General features: G+C 40.7%; 1 protein-coding gene across 1 annotated transcript in view; it reads left to right on the forward strand.

The window, feature by feature from the left end:
- LOC109875037 (probable isoprenylcysteine alpha-carbonyl methylesterase ICME) overlaps positions 1 to 14,846 on the forward strand; it is a 27,483-nt gene extending 12,637 nt beyond the window's left edge. The window contains exons 5-9 of the mRNA XM_020467182.2: positions 824 to 1,036; positions 1,155 to 1,238; positions 3,250 to 3,391; positions 8,473 to 8,635; positions 10,515 to 14,846. Coding sequence (XP_020322771.1) covers positions 824 to 1,036; positions 1,155 to 1,238; positions 3,250 to 3,391; positions 8,473 to 8,635; positions 10,515 to 10,758 — 846 coding nt within the window. The 3' untranslated portion in view covers positions 10,759 to 14,846. The remainder of the gene's footprint in view (positions 1 to 823; positions 1,037 to 1,154; positions 1,239 to 3,249; positions 3,392 to 8,472; positions 8,636 to 10,514) is intronic.
- Positions 14,847 to 22,076: the final 7,230 nt, after the last annotated feature.

Below are 22,076 nucleotides of genomic sequence, written 5' to 3' on the forward strand. Positions count from 1 at the left end.
CACGAAATTGGGGAGAAAAAGGGGTAAAGTACAAAATAAAAGATTCTCTGGTATTACAAACTCAGCAAAAAAAGAAACCTCCTCTCAACTGTCAACTGCGTTTATTTTCAGCAAACTTAACATGTGTAAATATTTGTATGAACATAACAAGATTCAACAACTGAGACATAAACTGAACAAGTTCCACAGACATGTGACTAACAGAAATAGAATAATGTGTCCCTGAACAAAGGGGGGTCAAAATCAAAAGTAACAGTCAGTATCTGGTGTGGCCACCAGCTGCATTAAATACTGCAGTGCATCTCCTCCTCATGGACTGCACCAGATTTGCCAGGTCTTGTTGGGAGATGTTACCCCACTCTTCCACCAAGGCACCTGCAAGTTCCGAGACATTTCTGGGGGGAATGGCCCTAGCTCTCACCCTCCAATCCAACAGTTCCCAGGCGTGCTTAATGTGATTGAGATCTGGGCTCTTCGTTGGCCATGGCAGAACACTGATTTTTACTAATTATCTTTGAAAGACAGGGACCTGAAAAAGGGACGTTTCTTTTTTTGCTGAGTTTATAATAAAGTTTTCAATAAATATTTTCTCTACGAATAGTGGTAGAGGATGATTATAGTCGTTTCTTTTCTGATTATGCAGAGCTGACTGTGGTGATAATAGGAGCTGACTGTGGTGATAATAGGAGCTGACTGTGGTGATAATAGGAGCTGACTGTGGTGATAATAGGAGCTGACTGTGGTGAGCTCCTGTACCTCATCATAACTGAATGTGAAAGCGTCACTGCTTCTTCTTCTTCCTCCTCCTCTCGTCTTTCTTAAGGGCATCACGTTTGGTCGTCGTAGCAACCGGCTGGACTTGTACTATTCTCCCACAGTGGCCCAGCCAGGCAGTGAGCAGGTGCCCGTGGTAGTGTTTATATACGGGGGAGGCTGGGGTTCAGGGGAGAGGTCCATATACTGTCTACTGGCCATGCAGATGGCTAAGGAGCTCAGCGCAACGGTGATCTGTCCGGACTATTGCACCTACCCAAAGGTAAGACTCCCTCCACGACCATAACAATAGAGCTGAAACAAGACAAAACAATTTAAAGTCGCTGTCATATTCAGTGAGCGAGCGTACACATTGAATTTGACTTTAATCTTCTTTCCAGGGTAATGTTTTGTGTATGGTTCAAGATATCGCCGACTGTCTCGTTTGGGCGAGGGAGAACGGCCATAAGTTCAACTTTGACAAAGTAAGCGATGCAAACAAGTAGATGAATTCACGTTTCACAATTACAGTGTAGCACGTTGGTGTGTATCACAGAGGTCTATTCAAACTTATTTATTCGGCGTTTTCACTTTAATGTATTGATGTCAATGGGATGTTACGTTTTTATAAGGCCCTTAACTGAAGATTATTCATAAATGCAATGTTTATATACACCCTCCTGTGTCTGTTGTCTATTCACAGGACAATATAGTGTTAAAATAACCTTTATAAGGTTAATAAACACTAACCTGTAAGTTAATACAGTGGGGCAAAGAAGTATTTAGTCAGCCACCAATTGTGCAAGTAATTTTTATCATAGGTACACTTCAACTATGACAGACAAAATGAGAGAAAAAATCCAGAAAATCACATTGTAGGATTTTTAATCAATTTTATATGGTGGAAAATAAGTATTTGGTCAATAACAAAAGTTTATCTCAATACTTTGTTATATACCCTTTGTTGGCAATGACAGAGGTCAAACTTTTTCTGTAAGTCTTCACAAGGTTCTCACACACTGTTGCTGGTATTTTGGCCCATTCCTCCATGCAGATCTCCTCTAGAGCTGTGATGTTTTGGGGCTGTTGCTGGGCAACACAGACTTTCAACTCCCTCCAAAGATTTTCTATGGGGTTGAGATCTGGAGACTGGCTAGGCCACTCCAGGACCTTGAAATGCTCCTTACGAAGCCACTCCTTCGTTGCCCGGGTGGTGTGTTTGGGATCATTGTCATGCTGAAAGACCCAGCCACGTTTCATCTTCAATGCCCTTGCTGATGGAAGGAGGTTTTCACTCAAAATCTCACAATACATGGCCCCATTCATTCTTTCCTTTACACGGATCAGTCGTCCTGGTCCCTTTGCAGAAAAACAGCCCCAAAGCATGATGGTTTCCACCCCCATGCTTCACAGTATGGTGTTCTTTGGATGCAACTCAGCAGTCTTTGTCCTCCAAACACGACGAGTTGAGTTTTTACCAAAAAGTTATATTTTGGTTTCATCTGACCATATGACATTCTCCCAATCTTCTTCTGGATCATCCAAATGCTCTCTAGCAAACTTCAGACGGGCCTGGACTTGTACTGGCTTAAGCAGGGGGACACGTCTGGCACTGCAGGATTTGAGTCCCTGGCGGCGTAGTGTGTTACTGATGGTAGGCTTTGTTACTTTGGTCCCAGCTCTCTGCAGGTCATTCACTAGGTCCCCCCGTGTGGTTCTGGGATTTTTGCTCACCGTTCTTGTGATCATTTTGACCCCATGGGTGAGATCTTGCGTGGAGCTCCAGATCGAGGGAGATTATCAGTGGTCTTGTATGTCTTCCATTTCCTAATAATTGCTCCCACAGTTGATTTCTTCAAACCAAGCTGCTTACCTATTGCAGATTCAGTCTTCCCAGCCTGGTGCAGGTCTACAATTTTGTTTCTGGTGTCCTTTGACAGCTCTTTGGTCTTGGCCATAGTGGAGTTTGGAGTGTGACTGTTTGAGGTTGTGGACAGGTGTCTTTTATACTGATAACAAGTTCAAACAGGTGCCATTAATCAGGTAACAAGTGGAGGACAGAGGAGCCTCTTAAAGAAGAAGTTACAGGTCTGTGAGAGCCAGAAATCTTGCTTGTTTGTAGGTGACCAAATACTTATTTTCCACCATAATTTGCAAATAAATTCATTAAAAATCCTACAATGTGATTTTCTGGATTGTTTTTCTCATTTTGTCTGTCATAGTTGAAGTGTACATATGAAAATTACAGGCCTCTCTCATCTTTTTAAGTGGGAGAACTTGCACAATTGGTGGCTGACTAAATACTTTTTTGCTCCACTGTATATAGTTTATAAAGGTGTAATAAGCTGTTATAACACATTGGTTGATTATTCACTCCACTACGTTGTCTGTGCAGGATAACATTGTGTTAGTCGTTCATAAACTGTTAATTTTTAGTTTGTAAAGTGGGTAATAAACAGTTAACAGGTATTGATATCCACTACGTTGTCTGTGCAGGATAACATGGTGTTAATGGGCCACTCCGCTGGGGCTCACCTAGCAGCTCTAACCGTGCTGTTCATGGTCGAGGGACGAGACGAGCTCTTTATAGAAGCCAAGAAGCAGACAGAGATCACCATGGCAATCAGAGGAGTTACAGGTCAATATGTGGTTTATAGATACAGGTCAATATGTGGTTTATAGATGCAGGTCAATATGTGGTTTATAGATGCAGGTCAATATGTGGTTTATAGATACAGGTCAATATGTGGTTTATAGATACAGGTCAATATGTGGTTTATAGATACAGGTCAATATGTGGTTTATAGATACAAGTCAATACGTGGTTTATAGATACAGGTCAATATGTGGTTTATAGATGCAGGTCAATATGTGGTTTATAGATACAGGTCAATATGTGGTTTATAGTTACAGGTCAATATGTGGTTTATCGAGTTACAGGTCAATATGTGGTTTATAGATACAGGTCAATATGTGGTTTATAGATACAGGTCAATATGTGGTTTATAGATACAGGTCAATATGTGGTTTATAGATACAGGTCAATATGTGGTTTATAGAGTTACAGGTCAATATGTGGTTTATAGATACAGGTCAATATGTGGTTTATAGATACAGGTCAATATGTGGTTTATAGAGTTACAGGTCAATATGTGGTTTATAGATACAGGTCAATATGTGGTTTATAGATACAGGTCAATATGTGGTTTATAGATACAGGTCAATATGTGGTTTATAGATACAGGTCAATATGTGGTTTATAGATACAGGTCAATATGTGGTTTATAGATACAGGTCAATATGTGGTTTATAGATACAGGTCAATATGTGGTTTATAGAGTTACAGGTCAATATGTGGTTTATAGATACAGGTCAATATGTGGTTTATAGATACAGGTCAATATGTGGTTTATAGAGTTACAGGTCAATATGTGGTTTATAGTTACAGGTCAATATGTGGTTTATAGATACAGGTCAATATGTGGTTTATAGATACAGGTCAATATGTGGTTTATAGAGTTACAGGTCAATATGTGGTTTATAGAGTTACAGGTCAATATGTGGTTTATAGTTACAGGTCAATATGTGGTTTATAGATACAGGTCAATATGTGGTTTATAGATACAGGTCAATATGTGGTTTATAGATACAGGTCAATATGTGGTTTATAGATACAGGTCAATATGTGGTTTATAGATACAGGTCAATATGTGGTTTATAGATACAGGTCAATATGTGGTTTATAGATACAGGTCAATATGTGGTTTATAGAGTTACAGGTCAATATGTGGTTTATAGATACAGGTCAATATGTGGTTTATAGAGTTACAGGTCAATATGTGGTTTATAGATACAGGTCAATATGTGGTTTATAGATACAGGTCAATATGTGGTTTATAGATACAGGTCAATATGTGGTTTATAGATACAGGTCAATATGTGGTTTATAGATACAGGTCAATATGTGGTTTATAGATACAGGTCAATATGTGGTTTATAGATACAGGTCAATATGTGGTTTATAGATACAGGTCAATATGTGGTTTATAGTTACAGGTCAATATGTGGTTTATAGATACAGGTCAATATGTGGTTTATAGATACAGGTCAATATGTGGTTTATAGATACAGGTCAATATGTGGTTTATAGTTACAGGTCAATATGTGGTTTATAGATACAGGTCAATATGTGGTTTATAGTTACAGGTCAATATGTGGTTTATAGATACAGGTCAATATGTGGTTTATAGTTACAGGTCAATATGTGGTTTATAGATACAGGTCAATATGTGGTTTATAGATACAGGTCAATATGTGGTTTATAGATACAGGTCAATATGTGGTTTATAGTTACAGGTCAATATGTGGTTTATAGATACAGGTCAATATGTGGTTTATAGAGTTACAGGTCAATATGTGGTTTATAGATACAGGTCAATATGTGGTTTATAGTTACAGGTCAATATGTGGTTTATAGATACAGGTCAATATGTGGTTTATAGATACAGGTCAATATGTGGTTTATAGATACAGGTCAATATGTGGTTTATAGATACAGGTCAATATGTGGTTTATAGATACAGGTCAATATGTGGTTTATAGATACAGGTCAATATGTGGTTTATAGATACAGGTCAATATGTGGTTTATAGATACAGGTCAATATGTGGTTTATAGATACAGGTCAATATGTGGTTTATAGATACAGGTCAATATGTGGTTTATAGATACAGGTCAATATGTGGTTTATAGATACAGGTCAATATGTGGTTTATAGATACAGGTCAATATGTGGTTTATAGTTACAGGTCAATATGTGGTTTATAGATACAGGTCAATATGTGGTTTATAGATACAGGTCAATATGTGGTTTATAGATACAGGTCAATATGTGGTTTATAGATACAGGTCAATATGTGGTTTATAGATACAGGTCAATATGTGGTTTATAGATACAGGTCAATATGTGGTTTATAGATACAGGTCAATATGTGGTTTATAGATACAGGTCAATATGTGGTTTATAGATACAGGTCAATATGTGGTTTATAGATACAGGTCAATATGTGGTTTATAGAGTTACAGGTCAATATGTGGTTTATAGTTACAGGTCAATATGTGGTTTATAGATACAGGTCAATATGTGGTTTATAGAGTTTTATTGCATAGCTTATTGTTAGAGGAATTCTAAATTCCTATATGTTTTGTAGCCAAAACCAAATTCACACTCTCTCTATTTCGTGATAAGTTGTAAGTATATCATTTATGCATGAAATAGATCGAGACCAGTCTTAAAAGTCAGGTAACAGCGTTTAATTCAAGAGAGTACTGGTATATACACATTTTTCCACAGGTTATAAACTGAAAATGACGTCAGCGTTTTCTAAATGATCTATCTCTTCATAACACCGGTAGAGAGGCCCTATAGTTCTCAAGCCTTCCCTCCTCGCCTGTAGCCAAGGTCAATTCATCAGTGCAGATAGCATTCTAGACAGTCTAGAGATAGTCCGTCCCTGCCATCTGGAGATAGTTCATTCATTTGTACCAAGGCACTGTTCTAAACTCCTGACTATATTATATACAATTGGAATAGGGATCAAGAGAGAATTCATATATGTACAGTAACATAATAGTATTTCTGATTAGTACATCCTGATTGAAATGTATAAATAATTAGTCATCATTGATAAAAAAATTCCCTTAACACTTATATGTTTATAACATGGCATATATGTCTATAACATGTTTATAGATCTTTATAAACATACAATATAATCACTCAATTGACCTAATTGGATGTATAAAGTTTGTTTTATGTATATATATATATACAGGTCAATATGTGGTTTATAGATAGATATATATATATATATATATATATAATACACACACAGTACCAGTCAAATGTTTGGACACGCCGACCCATTCAAGGGTTTGGACACGCCGACCCATTCAAGGGTTTGGACACGCCGACCCATTCAAGGGTTTTTCTTTATATTGACTATTTTCTACATTATAGAAGAATATTGAAGACATCAAAACTATTAAATAACACCTATGGAATCATGTAGTAAACAAGAATGTGTTAAAGCAAATCAAAATGTATTTTATATTTGAGATTCTTCCAAGTAGCCACCCCCTTTTGCCTTGATGACAGCTTTGTACACTCTTGGCATTTCTCTCAACCAGCTTCACCTTGGTAATCAAGCCCACTACTGTTGTGTCGTCTGCAAACTTGATGATTGAGTTGGAGGCGTACATGGCCACGCAGCCGTGGGTGAACAGGGAGTACAGGAGGGGGCTGAGCACGCACCCTTGTGTGGCCCCAGTGTTGAGGGACAGCGAAGTGGAGATGTTGTTTCCTACCTTCACCACCTGAGGACGGCCCGTCAGAAAGTCCAGGACCCAATTTCACATGGCGAGGTTGAGACCCAGGGCCTCCAGCTTGATGTTGAGCTTGGAGGGTTCTGTGGTGTTGAATGCTGAGCTGTAGTCAATGAACAGCACTCTTACATAGGTATTCCTCTTGTCCAGATGGAACAGGGCAGTGTGCAGTATGATGGCGATTGCGTCGTCTGTGAACCTGTTGGGGCGGTATGCAAACTAGGGTGGCCGGTAAGGTGGAGGTGATATGATCCTTGACTAGTCTCTCAAAGCACTTCAAGATGACAGAAGTGAGTGCTATGGAGTGGTAGTCATTTAGTTCAGTTATCTTAACTTTCTTGGGAACAGAAACAATGGTGGCAATCTTGAAGAATGTGGGGACAACAGACTGGGATAGAGAGCAATTGAATATGTCCGTAAACACACCAGCCAGCTGGTTTGCGCATTCTCCGAGGAAGCAGCTAGGGATGCTGTCTGGGCCGGCAGCCTTACGAGGGTTAACACGTTTAAATGTCTTACTCACGTCTGCCATGGAGAAGGAGGGGGGGGGGGGGGGCGCAGTCCTAGTTAGCGGGCCGCGACGGTGGCACTGTATTATCCTGAAAGCGGGCAAAGAAGGTGTTTAGTTTGTCTGGAAGCAAGACTTCGGTGTCCGTGACGTGGCTGGTTTTCTTTTTGTAGTCCTTGATTTCCTGTAGACCCTGCCACATACATCTCATGTCTGAGCCGTTGAATTGCGACTCCACCTTGTCCTTTTACCGGCATTTTGCTTGTAACTACACTGTTTATATTCAGCCATATTCCCAGACCTCTTTCCATGGTTAAATGCTGTGTTTCGGCCTTGCCAGTTTTGACGTGAAAGCCGCCATCCATCCACGGTTTTGTGTTATGTTTATTTATTAAAACACTCCCTGAACTTGATCCCGACTCGGCGCACATCGTTACACCTGAACTTGATCCCGACTCGACGCACATCGTTACACCTTGTCACAGCACGATTGTTTGGCTCAAACGCATCAAGGGAAGAAAAGAAATCCACAAATGAACTTTTAACATGAAGCTGCTTGAGAGAATTCCAGGTGAAGCTGGTTGAGAGAATGCCAAGAGTGTTCAAAGCTGTCATCAAGGCAAAGGATGGCTATATAAAATATATTTTGATTTGTTTAACACTTTTTTTGGTTACTACATGATTCCATATGTGTTATTTAATACTTCTGATGTCTTCACTATTATTCTATAACGTAGAAAATTAAATGAAGATATATATAAATAAATTAAGATAAATTAAAGTTCCGTGACTTTTGTTTCTGACATGGTGTTTTGTTGTCTGTACAGGTTTAAGTGGAGTGTACAACATAATGGACCACTATGAGCATGAACAGATGAGAGCTGTGGAGTATGTCTCTACAATGCACAAAGCCATGAACGGACTAGAGAACTTTCCTTATTATTCACCCACACACCTACTGAAGGAATTCAGCGAGGAGCAACTGAAAAGGTATGCGGGTGTTGCAGTGTTGTACTGAAATTTGATACGATCTCGTCTGGGTTCTGATGATACTTTGATGTGTTTAAATACACAGTGGAAGAACAAATTGGGGAATGGAAATATTACCTATTAGGGGAACGGAAAGAGGAATATGACTTATTAGGGGAACGGCAAGAGGAAATATGACTTATTAGGGGAACGGCAAGGGGAAATATGACTTATTAGGGGAACGGCAAGAGGAAATATGACTTATTAGGGGAACGGCAAGGGGAAATATGACTTTCTAGCATTTAGTCTACCTTTATTTGTTTTTTAGAAATCATTATTTTCGTTCTTCCTCCCATTCTGCAGAGTGGCCTTATATACAGTGGTGCTGTACTGTACTGTGTAGGATTACAGGGCATTCGGAAAGTATTCAGACCCCTTGATTTTTTCCCCCCCACATTTTATGTTATAGACTTATTCTAAAATGGATTCAATTGTTAATTTTCTCTCATCAGTCTACACACAATACACCATAATGACATCACAATACCCCCTAATGACATCACAATACCCCCTAATGACATCACAATACACCATAATGACATCACAATACCCGCTAATGACATCACAATACCCCCTAATGACATCACAATACACCATAATGACAAAGCAAAAACAGGTTTTTAGAAATGGATTGAAATGGATTAAATTTGTTAAAAACAAAAAAGTGAAATATTACATTTCCATAAGTATTCAGACCCTTTACTCAGTACTTTGTTGAAGCACGTTTGACATCGATTACAGCATCGCGTCTTCTTGGGTAATGACGCTACAAGCTTGGCACACCTGTATTAGGGGAGTTTCTCCCATTCTTCTCTGCAGATCCTCTCAAGCTCTGTCAGGTTGGATGGGGAGCGTTTTGCTGCACAGCGATTTTCAGATCTCTACGCAGAGATGTTCGATCGGGTTCAAGATGGGCACACAAGGACATTCAGAGACTTGTCCCGAAGCCACTCGTGCATTGTCTTGGCTGTGTGCTTGGGGTTGTTGTGCTGTTGGAAGGTGAACCTTCACCCCCAGCCTGAGGTCCTGAGTGCTCTGGAGCAGGTTTTCATCAAGGACCTCTCTGTACTTTGCCGGGTGGCCAGCTCTAGGAAGAGTCTTGGTGTTTCTAAACTTCTTCCATTTAAGAATGATGGAGGCCCCTGTGTTCTTGGGGACCTTCAATGCTGCAGACATTTTTTGTTACTCTTCCCCAGATCTGTGCCTCGAAATAATCCTGTCTCGGATCTCTACGGACAATTCCTTCGACCTCATAGCTTGGTTTTTTCTCTGACATGCACTGTCAACTGTGGGAGCTTATATAGACAGGTATGTGCCTTTCCAAATCATGTCCAATCAATTGGATTTACCACAGGTGGAGAAACAACTCAAGGATGATCAATGGAAACAGGATGCATCTGAGCTCAATTTCGAGTCCCATAGCAAAGGGTCTGAATACTTATGTAAATGAGGTATTTGCAAAGAAATGGGTGGGTGGTGGACCCTTCTTGATACACACGGGATACTGTTGAGCGTGACAAACCAAGCAGCGATGCAGTTGTTGACACAAACTGGCACCTACGACTAGACCCTGTTCAAAGGCACTTAAATATTTTGTCTTGCCCAGTCACCCTCTGAATGACACACATACACAATCCATGTCTCAATTGTCTCAAGGCTTTAAAAAATCCTTATTTAACCTGTCTCCTCCCCTTCATCTACACTGATTTGAAGTGGATTTAACAAGTGATTTCAATAAGGGATCATAGCGGTCACCTGGATCCACCTGGTCAGTATATGTCATGGGAAGAGCAGGTGTTCTTAATGTTTTGTATACTGTTTTTTTCCCCTGTTCTAACAGATTGCCACCTTTCTGCTTGCTGCACGGAACGAGTGACATCATAGTTCCGATGGAATCTTCCCAGAGGTTCTCTGAGCTGCTTACCTCCCTCTCGATCAAGGTGTCCCTTTACCTCATGCCTAAAATGGACCACACCGAGATTGTCACCGATCTCATGGCGACAGACAGGCACTTCTACAACACAGTGTACAGCTGCATCAAACAGGAGTACAGCAAGTTCATAGGTCAGGTCTGTCACTGCTGAGCGTTCTTCTAGACCGGTCTTCTGCACAACAAGGAAACTAACTTAACTTCAATACATTATCCATTCATTCATTCATGATGTGCCGCAATTCTTCGTTTACATCTTTTTTCAGTGCATTATTATGACACCATGAACTTACAGGGTTGAACCTTTTTGACTTAAAAACATTTTGCAGTTTTATCGCTCTGTTTTACTCTCAGTAATGATTCCTCTTCTTCCTCTGGTGTTTTACTGTGTGATTGATGATAGTTCCTGCGATTGTAAACAGACTGAATGATATTTATGATAGTACCCTGATCGTAAACAGACTGAATGATATTTATGATAGTACCCTGATCGTAAACAGACTGAATGATATTTATGATAGTTCCCTGATCGTAAACAGACTGAATGATATTTATGATAGTACCCTGATCGTAAACAGACTGAATGATATTTATGATAGTTCCCTGATCGTAAACAAACTGAATGATATTTATGATAGTTCCCTGATCGTAAACAGACTGAATGATATTTATGATAGTTCCCTGATCGTAAACAGACTGAATGATATTTATGATAGTACCCTGATTGTAAACAGACTGAATGATATTTATGATAGTTCCCTGATCGTAAACAGACTGAATGATATTTATGATAGTTCCTGCGATTGTAAACAGACTGAATGATATTTATGATAGTTCCCTGATCGTAAACAGACTGAATGATATTTATGATAGTTCCTGCGATCGTAAACAGACTGAATGATATTGATGATAGTTCCTGCGATTGTAAACAGACTGAATGATATTTATGATAGTTCCTGCGATTGTAAACAGACTGAATGATATTTATGATAGTTCCTGCGATTGTAAACAGACTGAATGATATTTATGATAGTTCCCTGATCGTAAACAGACTGAATGATATTTATGATAGTTCCTGCGATCGTAAACAGACTGAATGATATTGATGATAGTTCCCTGATTGTAAACAGACTGAATGATATTGATGATAGTTCCTGCGATTGTAAACAGACTGAATGATATTTATGATAGTTCCCTGATCGTAAACAGACTGAATGATATTTATGATAGTTCCTGCGATCGTAAACAGACTGAATGATATTGATGATAGTTCCTGCGATTGTAAACAGACTGAATGATATTTATGATAGTTCCTGCGATTGTAAACAGACTGAATGATATTTATGATAGTTCCTGCGATTGTAAACAGACTGAATGATATTTATGATAGTTCCCTGATCGTAAACAGACTGAATGATATTTATGATAGTTCCTGCGATCGTAAACAGACTGAATGATATTGATGATAGTTCCCTGATTGTAAACAGACTGAATGATATTTATGATAGTTCCTGCGATTGTAAACAGACTGAATGATATTGATGATAGTTCCTGCGATTGTAAACAGACTGAATGATATTGATGATAGTTCCCTGATCGTAAACAGACTGAATTATATTTATGATAGTTCCCTGATTGTAAACAGACTGAATGATATTGATGATAGTTCCTGCGATTGTAAACAGACTGAATGATATTGATGATAGTTCCTGCGATTGTAAACAGACTGAATGATATTTATGATAGTTCCCTGATCATAAACAGACTGAATGATATTTATGATAGTTCCCTGATCGTAAACAGACTGAATGATATTTATGATAGTTCCCTGATCGTAAACAGACTGAATGATATTTATGATAATTCCCTGATCGTAAACAGACTGAATGATATTTCTGATAGTACCCTGATCGTAAACAGACTGAAAGATATTTCTGATAGTACCCTGATCGTAAACAGACTGAATGATATTTTAATATAATAGCTGCTGGATCTGATGAAGGAGAGATACCAGGCAAACTAAACATGCATTTGACATATTTGACCTGCAGTAAGTCTGGTGTATGAGAATATTGGTTTATCTAGGATGCCTGTGAGCTATCCTAGAGGGCCCAGTATACAGTATATCCAGACTCAGCCTTTATAGAAATATCGTTATATGACGTAGCCATGATTTCCAATGGGAGTCGTACCGTCAACGTCCCATCCATTTTCATGGACAGAAAAGTTTCAGATGAACTTTTTGATTGGTCGATGGAGACGTTGGCCAATCAGACACACTCTGCACGGACCAAAATGAATCCCTTCTAATTCTGTTTCCGTTCTCCACGGATCAGTTTGGCCACGCCCTTATATAGCCTGCATTATGTGTACCATGTGGAACCCTGAATGGCCCCCTATTCCCTATTTGGTGCACTACATTTGATCAGAGTCCTATGGGCAGTGCACTACATAGGGAATAGGGTACGGTTGGGACAGAGACTGATAGCAGTTCTATTGTATATTTTCTACTGATAATCTGCTGCATTAATATGGTCAAACCAGGGCACATCAAATCAAATCAAATGTATTTATATAGCCCTTCGTACATCAGCTGATATCTCAAAGTGCTGTACAGAAACCCAGCCTAAAACCCCAAACAGCAAGCAATGCAGGTGTAGAAGCACGGTGGCTAGGAAAAACTCCCTAGAAAGGCCAAAATCTAGGAAGAAACCTAGAGAGGAACCAGGCTATGTGGGGTGGCCAGTCCTCTTCTGGCTGTGCCGGGTGGAGATTATAACAGAACATGGCCAAGATGTTCAAATGTTCATAAATGACCAGCATGTTCCAATAATAATAAGGCAGAACAGTTGAAACTGGAGCAGCAGCACGGCCAGGTGGAAGTTGAAACTGGAGCAGCAGCACGGCCAGGTGGACTGGGGACAGCAAGGAGTCATCATGTCAGGCAGTCCTGAGGCATGGTCCTAGGGCTCAGGTCCTCCGAGAGAGAGAAAAAGAGAGAATTAGAGAGAGCATACATAAATTCACACAGGACACCGGATAGGACAGGAGAAGTACTCCATATATAACAAACTGAACCTAGCCCCCTGACACATAAACTACTGCAGCATAAATACTGGAGGCTGAGACAGGAGGGGTCAGGAGACACTGTGGCCCCATCCGAGGACAGCCCCGGACAGGGCCAAACAGGAAGGATATAACCCCACCCACTTTGCCAAAGCACAGCCCCCACACCACTAGATGGATATCTTCAACCACCAACTTACCATCCTGAGACAAGGCCGAGTATAGCCCACAAAGATCTCCGTCACGGCATAACCCAAGGGGGGCTGCCAACCCAGACACATTACCTTGTTTATGGTCAACCCAGGGCACATTACATTATCCATTTTATGGTCAACCCAGGGCACATTACATTATCTCATTTATGGTCAACCAGGAGAACATTACATTATCTTGTTTATGGTCAACCCAGGGCACATTACATTATCTTGTTTATGGTCAACCCAGGGCACATTACATTATCCATTTTATGGTCAACCCAGGGCACATTACATTATCTCATTTATGGTCAACCAGGAGAACATTACATTATCTCATTTATGGTCAACCAGGAGAACATTACATTATCTTGTTTATGGTCAACCCAGGGCATATTACATTATCTTGTTTATGGTCAACCCAGGGCACATTACATTATCTTGTTTATGGTCAACCCAGGGCACATTACATTATCTTGTTTATTGTCAACCCAGGAGAACATTACATGATCTTGTTTATGGTCAACCCAGGGCACATTACATTATCTTGTTTATGGTCAACCCAGGAGAACATTACATTATCTTGTTTATGGTCAACCCAGGGCACATTACATTATCTTGTTTATGGTCAACCCAGGAGGACATTACATTATCTTGTTTATGGTCAACCCAGGGCACATTACATTACCTTGTTTATGGTCAACCCAGGAGAACATTACATTATCTTGCTTAATTAAATGTTAGGACATCAACTATATAGTACATCTGATTAAATGCATTCAGTACATTGTTCTACAGCGTTGGGGTCAATTCCATTTCAATTCAGGAAGTAAACCATTCAAAAGGATTGATGGAGGTAATTGGAATGTCAGGGTACTTCCTGGATTGACCCAAAACCTTGTTACTGTATTTAACATGTTGAATATCTGCTGTTAATAGTTATGCATATTGGTTCAATAAAATTATTACCATGTGTAAAATACATTGTAAGGATTATTATTATTTTTTTTTACTTTAAATAGCTGCAAAATGATTTGTTCGTTGGCAATAGGTTCTCATAGTTTTATAGTAGAATAGATGGTGTGCCAATATGCAGCTATACTGTAGTCACTGTGCTAGCCATGTAAATTACACAGTTATAGGGACACTACTGTAGTCACTGTGTTAGCCATGTAAATTACACAGTTATAGGGACACTACTGTAGTCACTGTGTTAGCCATGTAAATGACACAGTTATAGGGACACTATACTGTTGTCACTCTGTGCTAGCCATGTAAATGACACAGTTATAGGGACACTATACTGTAGTCACTGTGTTAGCCATGTAAATGACACAGTTATAGGGACACTATACTGTAGTCACTCTGTGCTAGCCATGTAAATGACACAGTTATAGGGACACTATACTGTAGTCACTCTGTGCTAGCCATGTAAATTACACAGTTATAGGGACACTACTGTAGTCACTGTGTTAGCCATGTAAATTACACAGTTATAGGGACACTACTGTAGTCACTGTGTGCTAGCCATGTAAATGACACAGTTATAGGGACACTATACTGTAGTCACTCTGTGCTAGCCATGTAAATGACACAGTTATAGGGACACTATACTGTAGTCACTCTGTGCTAGCCATGTAAATTACACAGTTATAGGGACACTACTGTAGTCACTGTGTTAGCCATGTAAATTACACAGTTATAGGGACACTACTGTAGTCACTGTGTTAGCCATGTAAATGACACAGTTATAGGGACACTATACTGTTGTCACTCTGTGCTAGCCATGTAAATGACACAGTTATAGGGACACTATACTGTAGTCACTGTGTTAGCCATGTAAATGACACAGTTATAGGGACACTATACTGTAGTCACTCTGTGCTAGCCATGTAAATGACACAGTTATAGGGACACTATACTGTAGTCACTCTGTGCTAGCCATGTAAATTACACAGTTATAGGGACACTACTGTGTCACTGTGTTAGCCATGTAAATTACACAGTTATAGGGACACTACTGTAGTCACTGTGTTAGCCATGTAAATTACACAGTTATAGGGACACTATACTGTAGTCACTCTGTGCTAGCCATGTAAATTACACAGTTATAGGGACACTACTGTAGTCACTGTGTTAGCCATGTAAATGACACAGTTATAGGGACACTATACTGTAGTCACTCTGTGCTAGCCATGTAAATGACACAGTTATAGGGACACTATACTGTAGTCACTCTGTGCTAGCCATGTAAATGACACAGTTATAGGGACACTATACTGTAGTCACTCTGTGCTAGCCATGTAAATGACACAGTTATAGGGACACTATACTATAGTCACTGTGTTAGCCATGTAAATGACACAGTTATAGGGACACTATACTGTAGTCACTCTGTGCTAGCCATGTAAATGACACAGTTATAGGGACACTATACTGTAGTCACTCTGTGCTAGCCATGTAAATTACACAGTTATAGGGACACTACTGTGTCACTGTGTTAGCCATGTAAATTACACAGTTATAGGGACACTATACTGTAGTCACTGTGTTAGCCATGTAAATGACACAGTTATAGGGACACTATACTGTAGTCACTCTGTGCTAGCCATGTAAATGACACAGTTATAGGGACACTATACTGTAGTCACTCTGTGCTAGCCATGTAAATTACACAGTTATAGGGACACTACTGTGTCACTGTGTTAGCCATGTAAATTACACAGTTATAGGGACACTACTGTAGTCACTGTGTTAGCCATGTAAATTACACAGTTATAGGGACACTACTGTAGTCACTGTGTTAGCCATGTAAATGACACAGTTATAGGGACACTATACTGTAGTCACTCTGTGCTAGCCATGTAAATGACACAGTTATAGGGACACTACTGTAGTCACTGTGTTAGCCATGTAAATGACACAGTTATAGGGACACTATACTGTAGTCATTGTGTTAGCCATGTAAATGACACAGTTATAGGGACACTATACTGTAGTCACTCTGTGCTAGCCATGTAAATGACACAGTTATAGGGACACTATACTGTAGTCACTCTGTGCTAGCCATGTAAATTACACAGTTATAGGGACACTACTGTAGTCACTGTGTTAGCCATGTAAATTACACAGTTATAGGGACACTACTGTAGTCACTGTGTGCTAGCCATGTAAATGACACAGTTATAGGGACACTATACTGTAGTCACTCTGTGCTAGCCATGTAAATGACACAGTTATAGGGACACTATACTGTAGTCACTCTGTGCTAGCCATGTAAATTACACAGTTATAGGGACACTACTGTAGTCACTGTGTTAGCCATGTAAATTATACAGTTATAGGGACACTACTGTAGTCACTGTGTTAGCCATGTAAATGACACAGTTATAGGGACACTATACTGTTGTCACTCTGTGCTAGCCATGTAAATGACACAGTTATAGGGACACTATACTGTAGTCACTCTGTGCTAGCCATGTAAATGACACAGTTATAGGGACACTATACTGTAGTCACTCTGTGCTAGCCATGTAAATTACACAGTTATAGGGACACTACTGTAGTCACTGTGTTAGCCATGTAAATTACACAGTTATAGGGACACTACTGTAGTCACTGTGTTAGCCATGTAAATTACACAGTTATAGGGACACTATACTGTAGTCACTCTGTGCTAGCCATGTAAATTACACAGTTATAGGGACACTACTGTAGTCACTGTGTTAGCCATGTAAATTACACAGTTATAGGGACACTACTGTAGTCACTGTGTTAGCCATGTAAATGACACAGTTATAGGGACACTACTGTAGTCACTGTGTTAGCCATGTAAATTACAGTTATAGGGACACTATACTGTAGTCACTGTGTTAGCCATGTAAATTACAGTTATAGGGACACTATACTGTAGTCACTGTGTTAGCCATGTAAATTACAGTTATAGGGACACTATACTGTAGTCACTGTGTTAGCCATGTAAATTACAGTTATAGGGACACTTAGTAGTGGGGTCATTATTTTATTGATTTAATAAGTTTATTTAAAACAAGGACAATGTAACAACAAAACATACATCTCAGAAGTAATATGTTGCACCAGATCTAGCTAACAGCTCATTACCATCTGCAGTCTCAACTTGATTGGACATGATTTGGAAAGGCACACACCTGTCTATATAAGGTCCCACAGTTGGCAGTGCATGTCAGAGCAAAAACCCAAGTAATGAGGTCAAAGATATTGTCCTTAGAGCTCAGAGGCGGGATTGTGTCGAGGCACAGATCTGGGGAAGGCTACGTGTCTGCAGCATCGAAGGTCCCCAAGAACACAGTGGCCTCCATCATTCTTACATGGAAGAAGTTTGGAACCACCAAGACTCTTCCTAGAGCTGGCTGCCTGGCCAAACTGAGCAATCGGAGGAGAAGGGCCTTAGTCAGGGAGGCGACCATGAACCTGATGGTCACTCTGACAGAGCTCCAGAGTTCCTCTGTGGAGATGGGAGAACCTTCCAGAAGGACAACCATCCCTGCAGCACTTCACCAATCAGGCCTTTATGATAAAGTGGCCTGATGGAAGCCACTCCTCAGTAAAAGACACATGACAACCCACTCTGGTCTGATGAAACCAAGATCGAACTCTTTGGCCTGAATGCGAAGTGTCACGGCTGGAGGAAACCTGGCACCATCCCTACAGTGGAGCATGGCGGTGGCAGCATCATGCTGTGGGGATGTTTATCAGCGGCAGGGACTGGGAGACTAGTCAGGATCAAAGGAAAGATGAACAGAGCAAAGTACAGAGAGATCCTTGATGAAAACCTGCTCCAGAGTGCTCAGGACCTCAGACTGGGGCGAATGACCCTAAGCACCCAGCCAAAACATCTCAGGAATGGCTTCAAGTCTCTCAATGTCCTTGAGTGTCCCAGCCAGAGACCGAACTTGAACCTGATCGAACATCTCTGGAGAGACCTAAAAATAGCTGTGCAGCGACACTCCCCATCCAACCTGACAGAGCTTGAGAGGATCTGCATAGAAGAATGGGAGAAACTCTCCAAATACAGGTGTGCCAAGCTTGCAGCGTCAAACCCAAGAAGACTCGATGCTGTAATCGCTGCCAAAGGTGCTTCAACAAAGTACTGAGTAAAGGGTCTGAATACTTATGGAAATGTACTGAGTAAAGGGTCTGAATACTTATGGAAATGTACTGAGTAAAGGGTCTGAATACTTATGGAAATGTACTGAGTAAAGGGTCTGAATACTTATGGAAATGTTATATTTCTATGAATGAGTTTTTCCTTTGTCATTATGGGGTATTGTGATGTCATTATGGGGTATTGTGATGTCATTATGGGGTATTGTGATGTCATTATGGGGTATTGTGATGTCATTATGGGGTATTGTGATGTCATTATGGGGTATTGTGATGTCATTATGGGGTATTGTGTGTAGATTGATGAGGGGAAAGAAACGATTTATACATTTTAGAATTAGGCTGTAACGTAACAAAATGTGGAAAAAGTCAAGGGGTCTGAATACTTTCCCGAGGGAGCTGTATACACACAGTTAGACCTATTATAATTGTCCAGATGTACAAAACCTAAGTGAGAGTGTTGGACCTTGTTGAGTATGAAATTACTGAACCAAATTAACATAAACGATGAACCACAAGACCCTTTGGTGTCTTTGTTTACCAAGACTAAGACCAAAAGCCTCACCAAAGTTGAAGATGGAAATCCTAGCACAGCACTGTGCGTGAGCCTCAGTTCCAGAATGTTAAGCAATAGCTCATTAAAAATAATGAGTAAATATGCTTACAGTGTTAACGTTAGCCATGCAGGGAGTGTGAGGTACACACACACACACACACACACACACACACACACAGACTAATTACATCTAACTAGCCACCCTTCTGTGGAGTTAGTTTGGCATGCAGCACAGGAAATTGAATTGGTCCACTGACCATCCACAGCTTATGAGGCATTAGGGCTCACGGCTCACGTGAGAAAGAGATGTCAATCTCATTATGACTTCTCTAATTAAATAACAGATCAATTGATACAAATAAATCAGAGTTGTCAGGTTATGTGCTTTAGCCCTGTTGTCAGGCATTAGCCCTGTTGTCAGGCTTTAGCCCTGTTGTCAGGTTATGTGCTTTAGCCCTGTTGTCAGGCATTAGCCCTGTTGTCAGGTTATGTGCTTTAGCCCTGTTGTCAGGCTATGTGCTTTAGCCCTGTTGTCAGGCATTAGCCCTGTTGTCAGGCATTAGCCCTGTTGTCAGGCATTAGCCCTGTTGTCAGGTTATGTGCTTTAGCCCTGTTGTCAGGCTTTAGCCCTGTTGTCAGGTTATGTGCTTTAGCCCTGTTGTCAGGTTATGTGCTTTAGCCCTGTTGTCAGGCTTTAGCCCTGTTGTCAGGCTTTAGCCCTGTTGTCAGGTTATGTGCTTTAGCCCTGTTGTCAGGCTTTATCCCTGTTGTCAGGCTTTAGCCCTGTTGTCAGGCTTTAGCCCTGTTGTCAGGCTTTAGCCCTGTTGTCAGGTTATGTGCTTTAGCCCTGTTGTCAGGCTTTAGCCCTGTTGTCAGGTTATGAACTTTAGCCCTGTTGTCAGGTTATGTGCTTTAGCCCTGTTGTCAGGCATTAGCCCTGTTGTCAGGTTATGTGCTTTAGCCCTGTTGTCAGGCTTTAGCCCTGTTGTCAGGTTATGAACTTTAGCCCTGTTGTCAGGTTATGAACTTTAGCCCTGTTGTCAGGCATTAGCCCTGTTGTCAGGTTATGAACTTTAGCCCTGTTGTCAGGTTATGAACTTTAGCCCTGTTGTCAGGCTTTAGCCCTGTTGTCAGGTTATGTACTTTAGCCCTGTTGTCAGGCTTTAGCCCTGTTGTCAGGCTTTAGCCCTGTTGTCAGGTTATGTACTTTAGCCCTGTTGTCAGGCTTTAGCCCTGTTGTCAGGTTATGAACTTTAGCCCTGTTGTCAGGCTTTAGCCCTGTTGTCAGGCTTTAGCCCTGTTGTCAGGTTATGAACTTTAGCCCTGTTGTCAGGCTTTAGCCCTGTTGTCAGGCTTTAGCCCTGTTGTCAGGTTATGAACTTTAGCCCTGTTGTCAGGCTTTAGCCCTGTTGTCAGGCTTTAGCCCTGTTGTCAGGTTATGAACTTTAGCCCTGTTGTCAGGTTATGTACTTTAGCCCTGTTGTCAGGCTTTAGCCCTGTTGTCCGGTTATGTACTTTAGCCCTGTTGTCAGGCTTTAGCCCTGTTGTCAGGTTATGTGCTTTAGCCCTGTTGTCAGGTTATGTGCTTTAGCCCTGTTGTCAGGTTATGAACTTTAGCCCTGTTGTCAGGCTTTAGCCCTGTTGTCAGGTTATGTGCTTTAGCCCTGTTGTCAGGCTTTAGCCCTGTTGTCAGGCTTTAGCCCTGTTGTCAGGTTATGTGCTTTAGCCCTGTTGTCAGGCTTTAGCCTGTTGTCAGGCTTTAGCCCTGTTGTCAGGCTTTAGCCCTGTTGTCAGGCTTTAGCCCTGTTGTCAGGTTATGTACTTTAGCCCTGTTGTCAGGCTTTAGCCCTGTTGTCAGGCTTTAGCCCTGTTGTCAGGCTTATAAGGGTAACAGCCCAGTGACATAGCTAATGTCACGCCCTGGCCATAGAGAGGCTTTTTATTCTCTATGTTGGTTAGGCCAGGGTGTGACTAGGGTGGGCATTCTATGTCCTTTTTTCTATGTGTTGTATTTCTATGTCTTGGCCTGGTATGGTTCTCAATCAGGGACAGCTGTCTATCGTTGTCTCTGATTGAGAACCATACTTAGGTACCCTTTCCCCCCACCTGTTTTGTGGGAAGTTAACTTTGTAGTTGTTCAGGGCCCATAGCCCAAAGCTTCACGGTTTGTCTTTGTTCAGGGCACATAGCCCAAAGCTTCACGGTTTGTCTTTGTTCAGGGCACATAGCCCAAAGCTTCACGGTTGTTTTTTTGTTCTTCGTTTTGTTGGCGCCATTTTTAAATAAAGTTAAAATGTACGCTTACCATGCTGCACCTTGGTCCAGTCCTTCAGCCTGCCGTGAAGTCTATTTCTGTTGTCACATCTTGATGTTACTCAAATGATGTATGTACTGGTGTAATCTGATCTAAATCAAATCAAATCAAATGATGTATGTACTGGTGTAATCTGATCTAAATCAAATCAAATCAAATTGTATTTGTCACATACACATGGTTAGCAGATGTTAATG

This window comes from Oncorhynchus kisutch, linkage group LG3 (assembly GCF_002021735.2).
Source record: "Oncorhynchus kisutch isolate 150728-3 linkage group LG3, Okis_V2, whole genome shotgun sequence".
Lineage (NCBI taxonomy): Eukaryota > Metazoa > Chordata > Actinopteri > Salmoniformes > Salmonidae > Oncorhynchus > Oncorhynchus kisutch.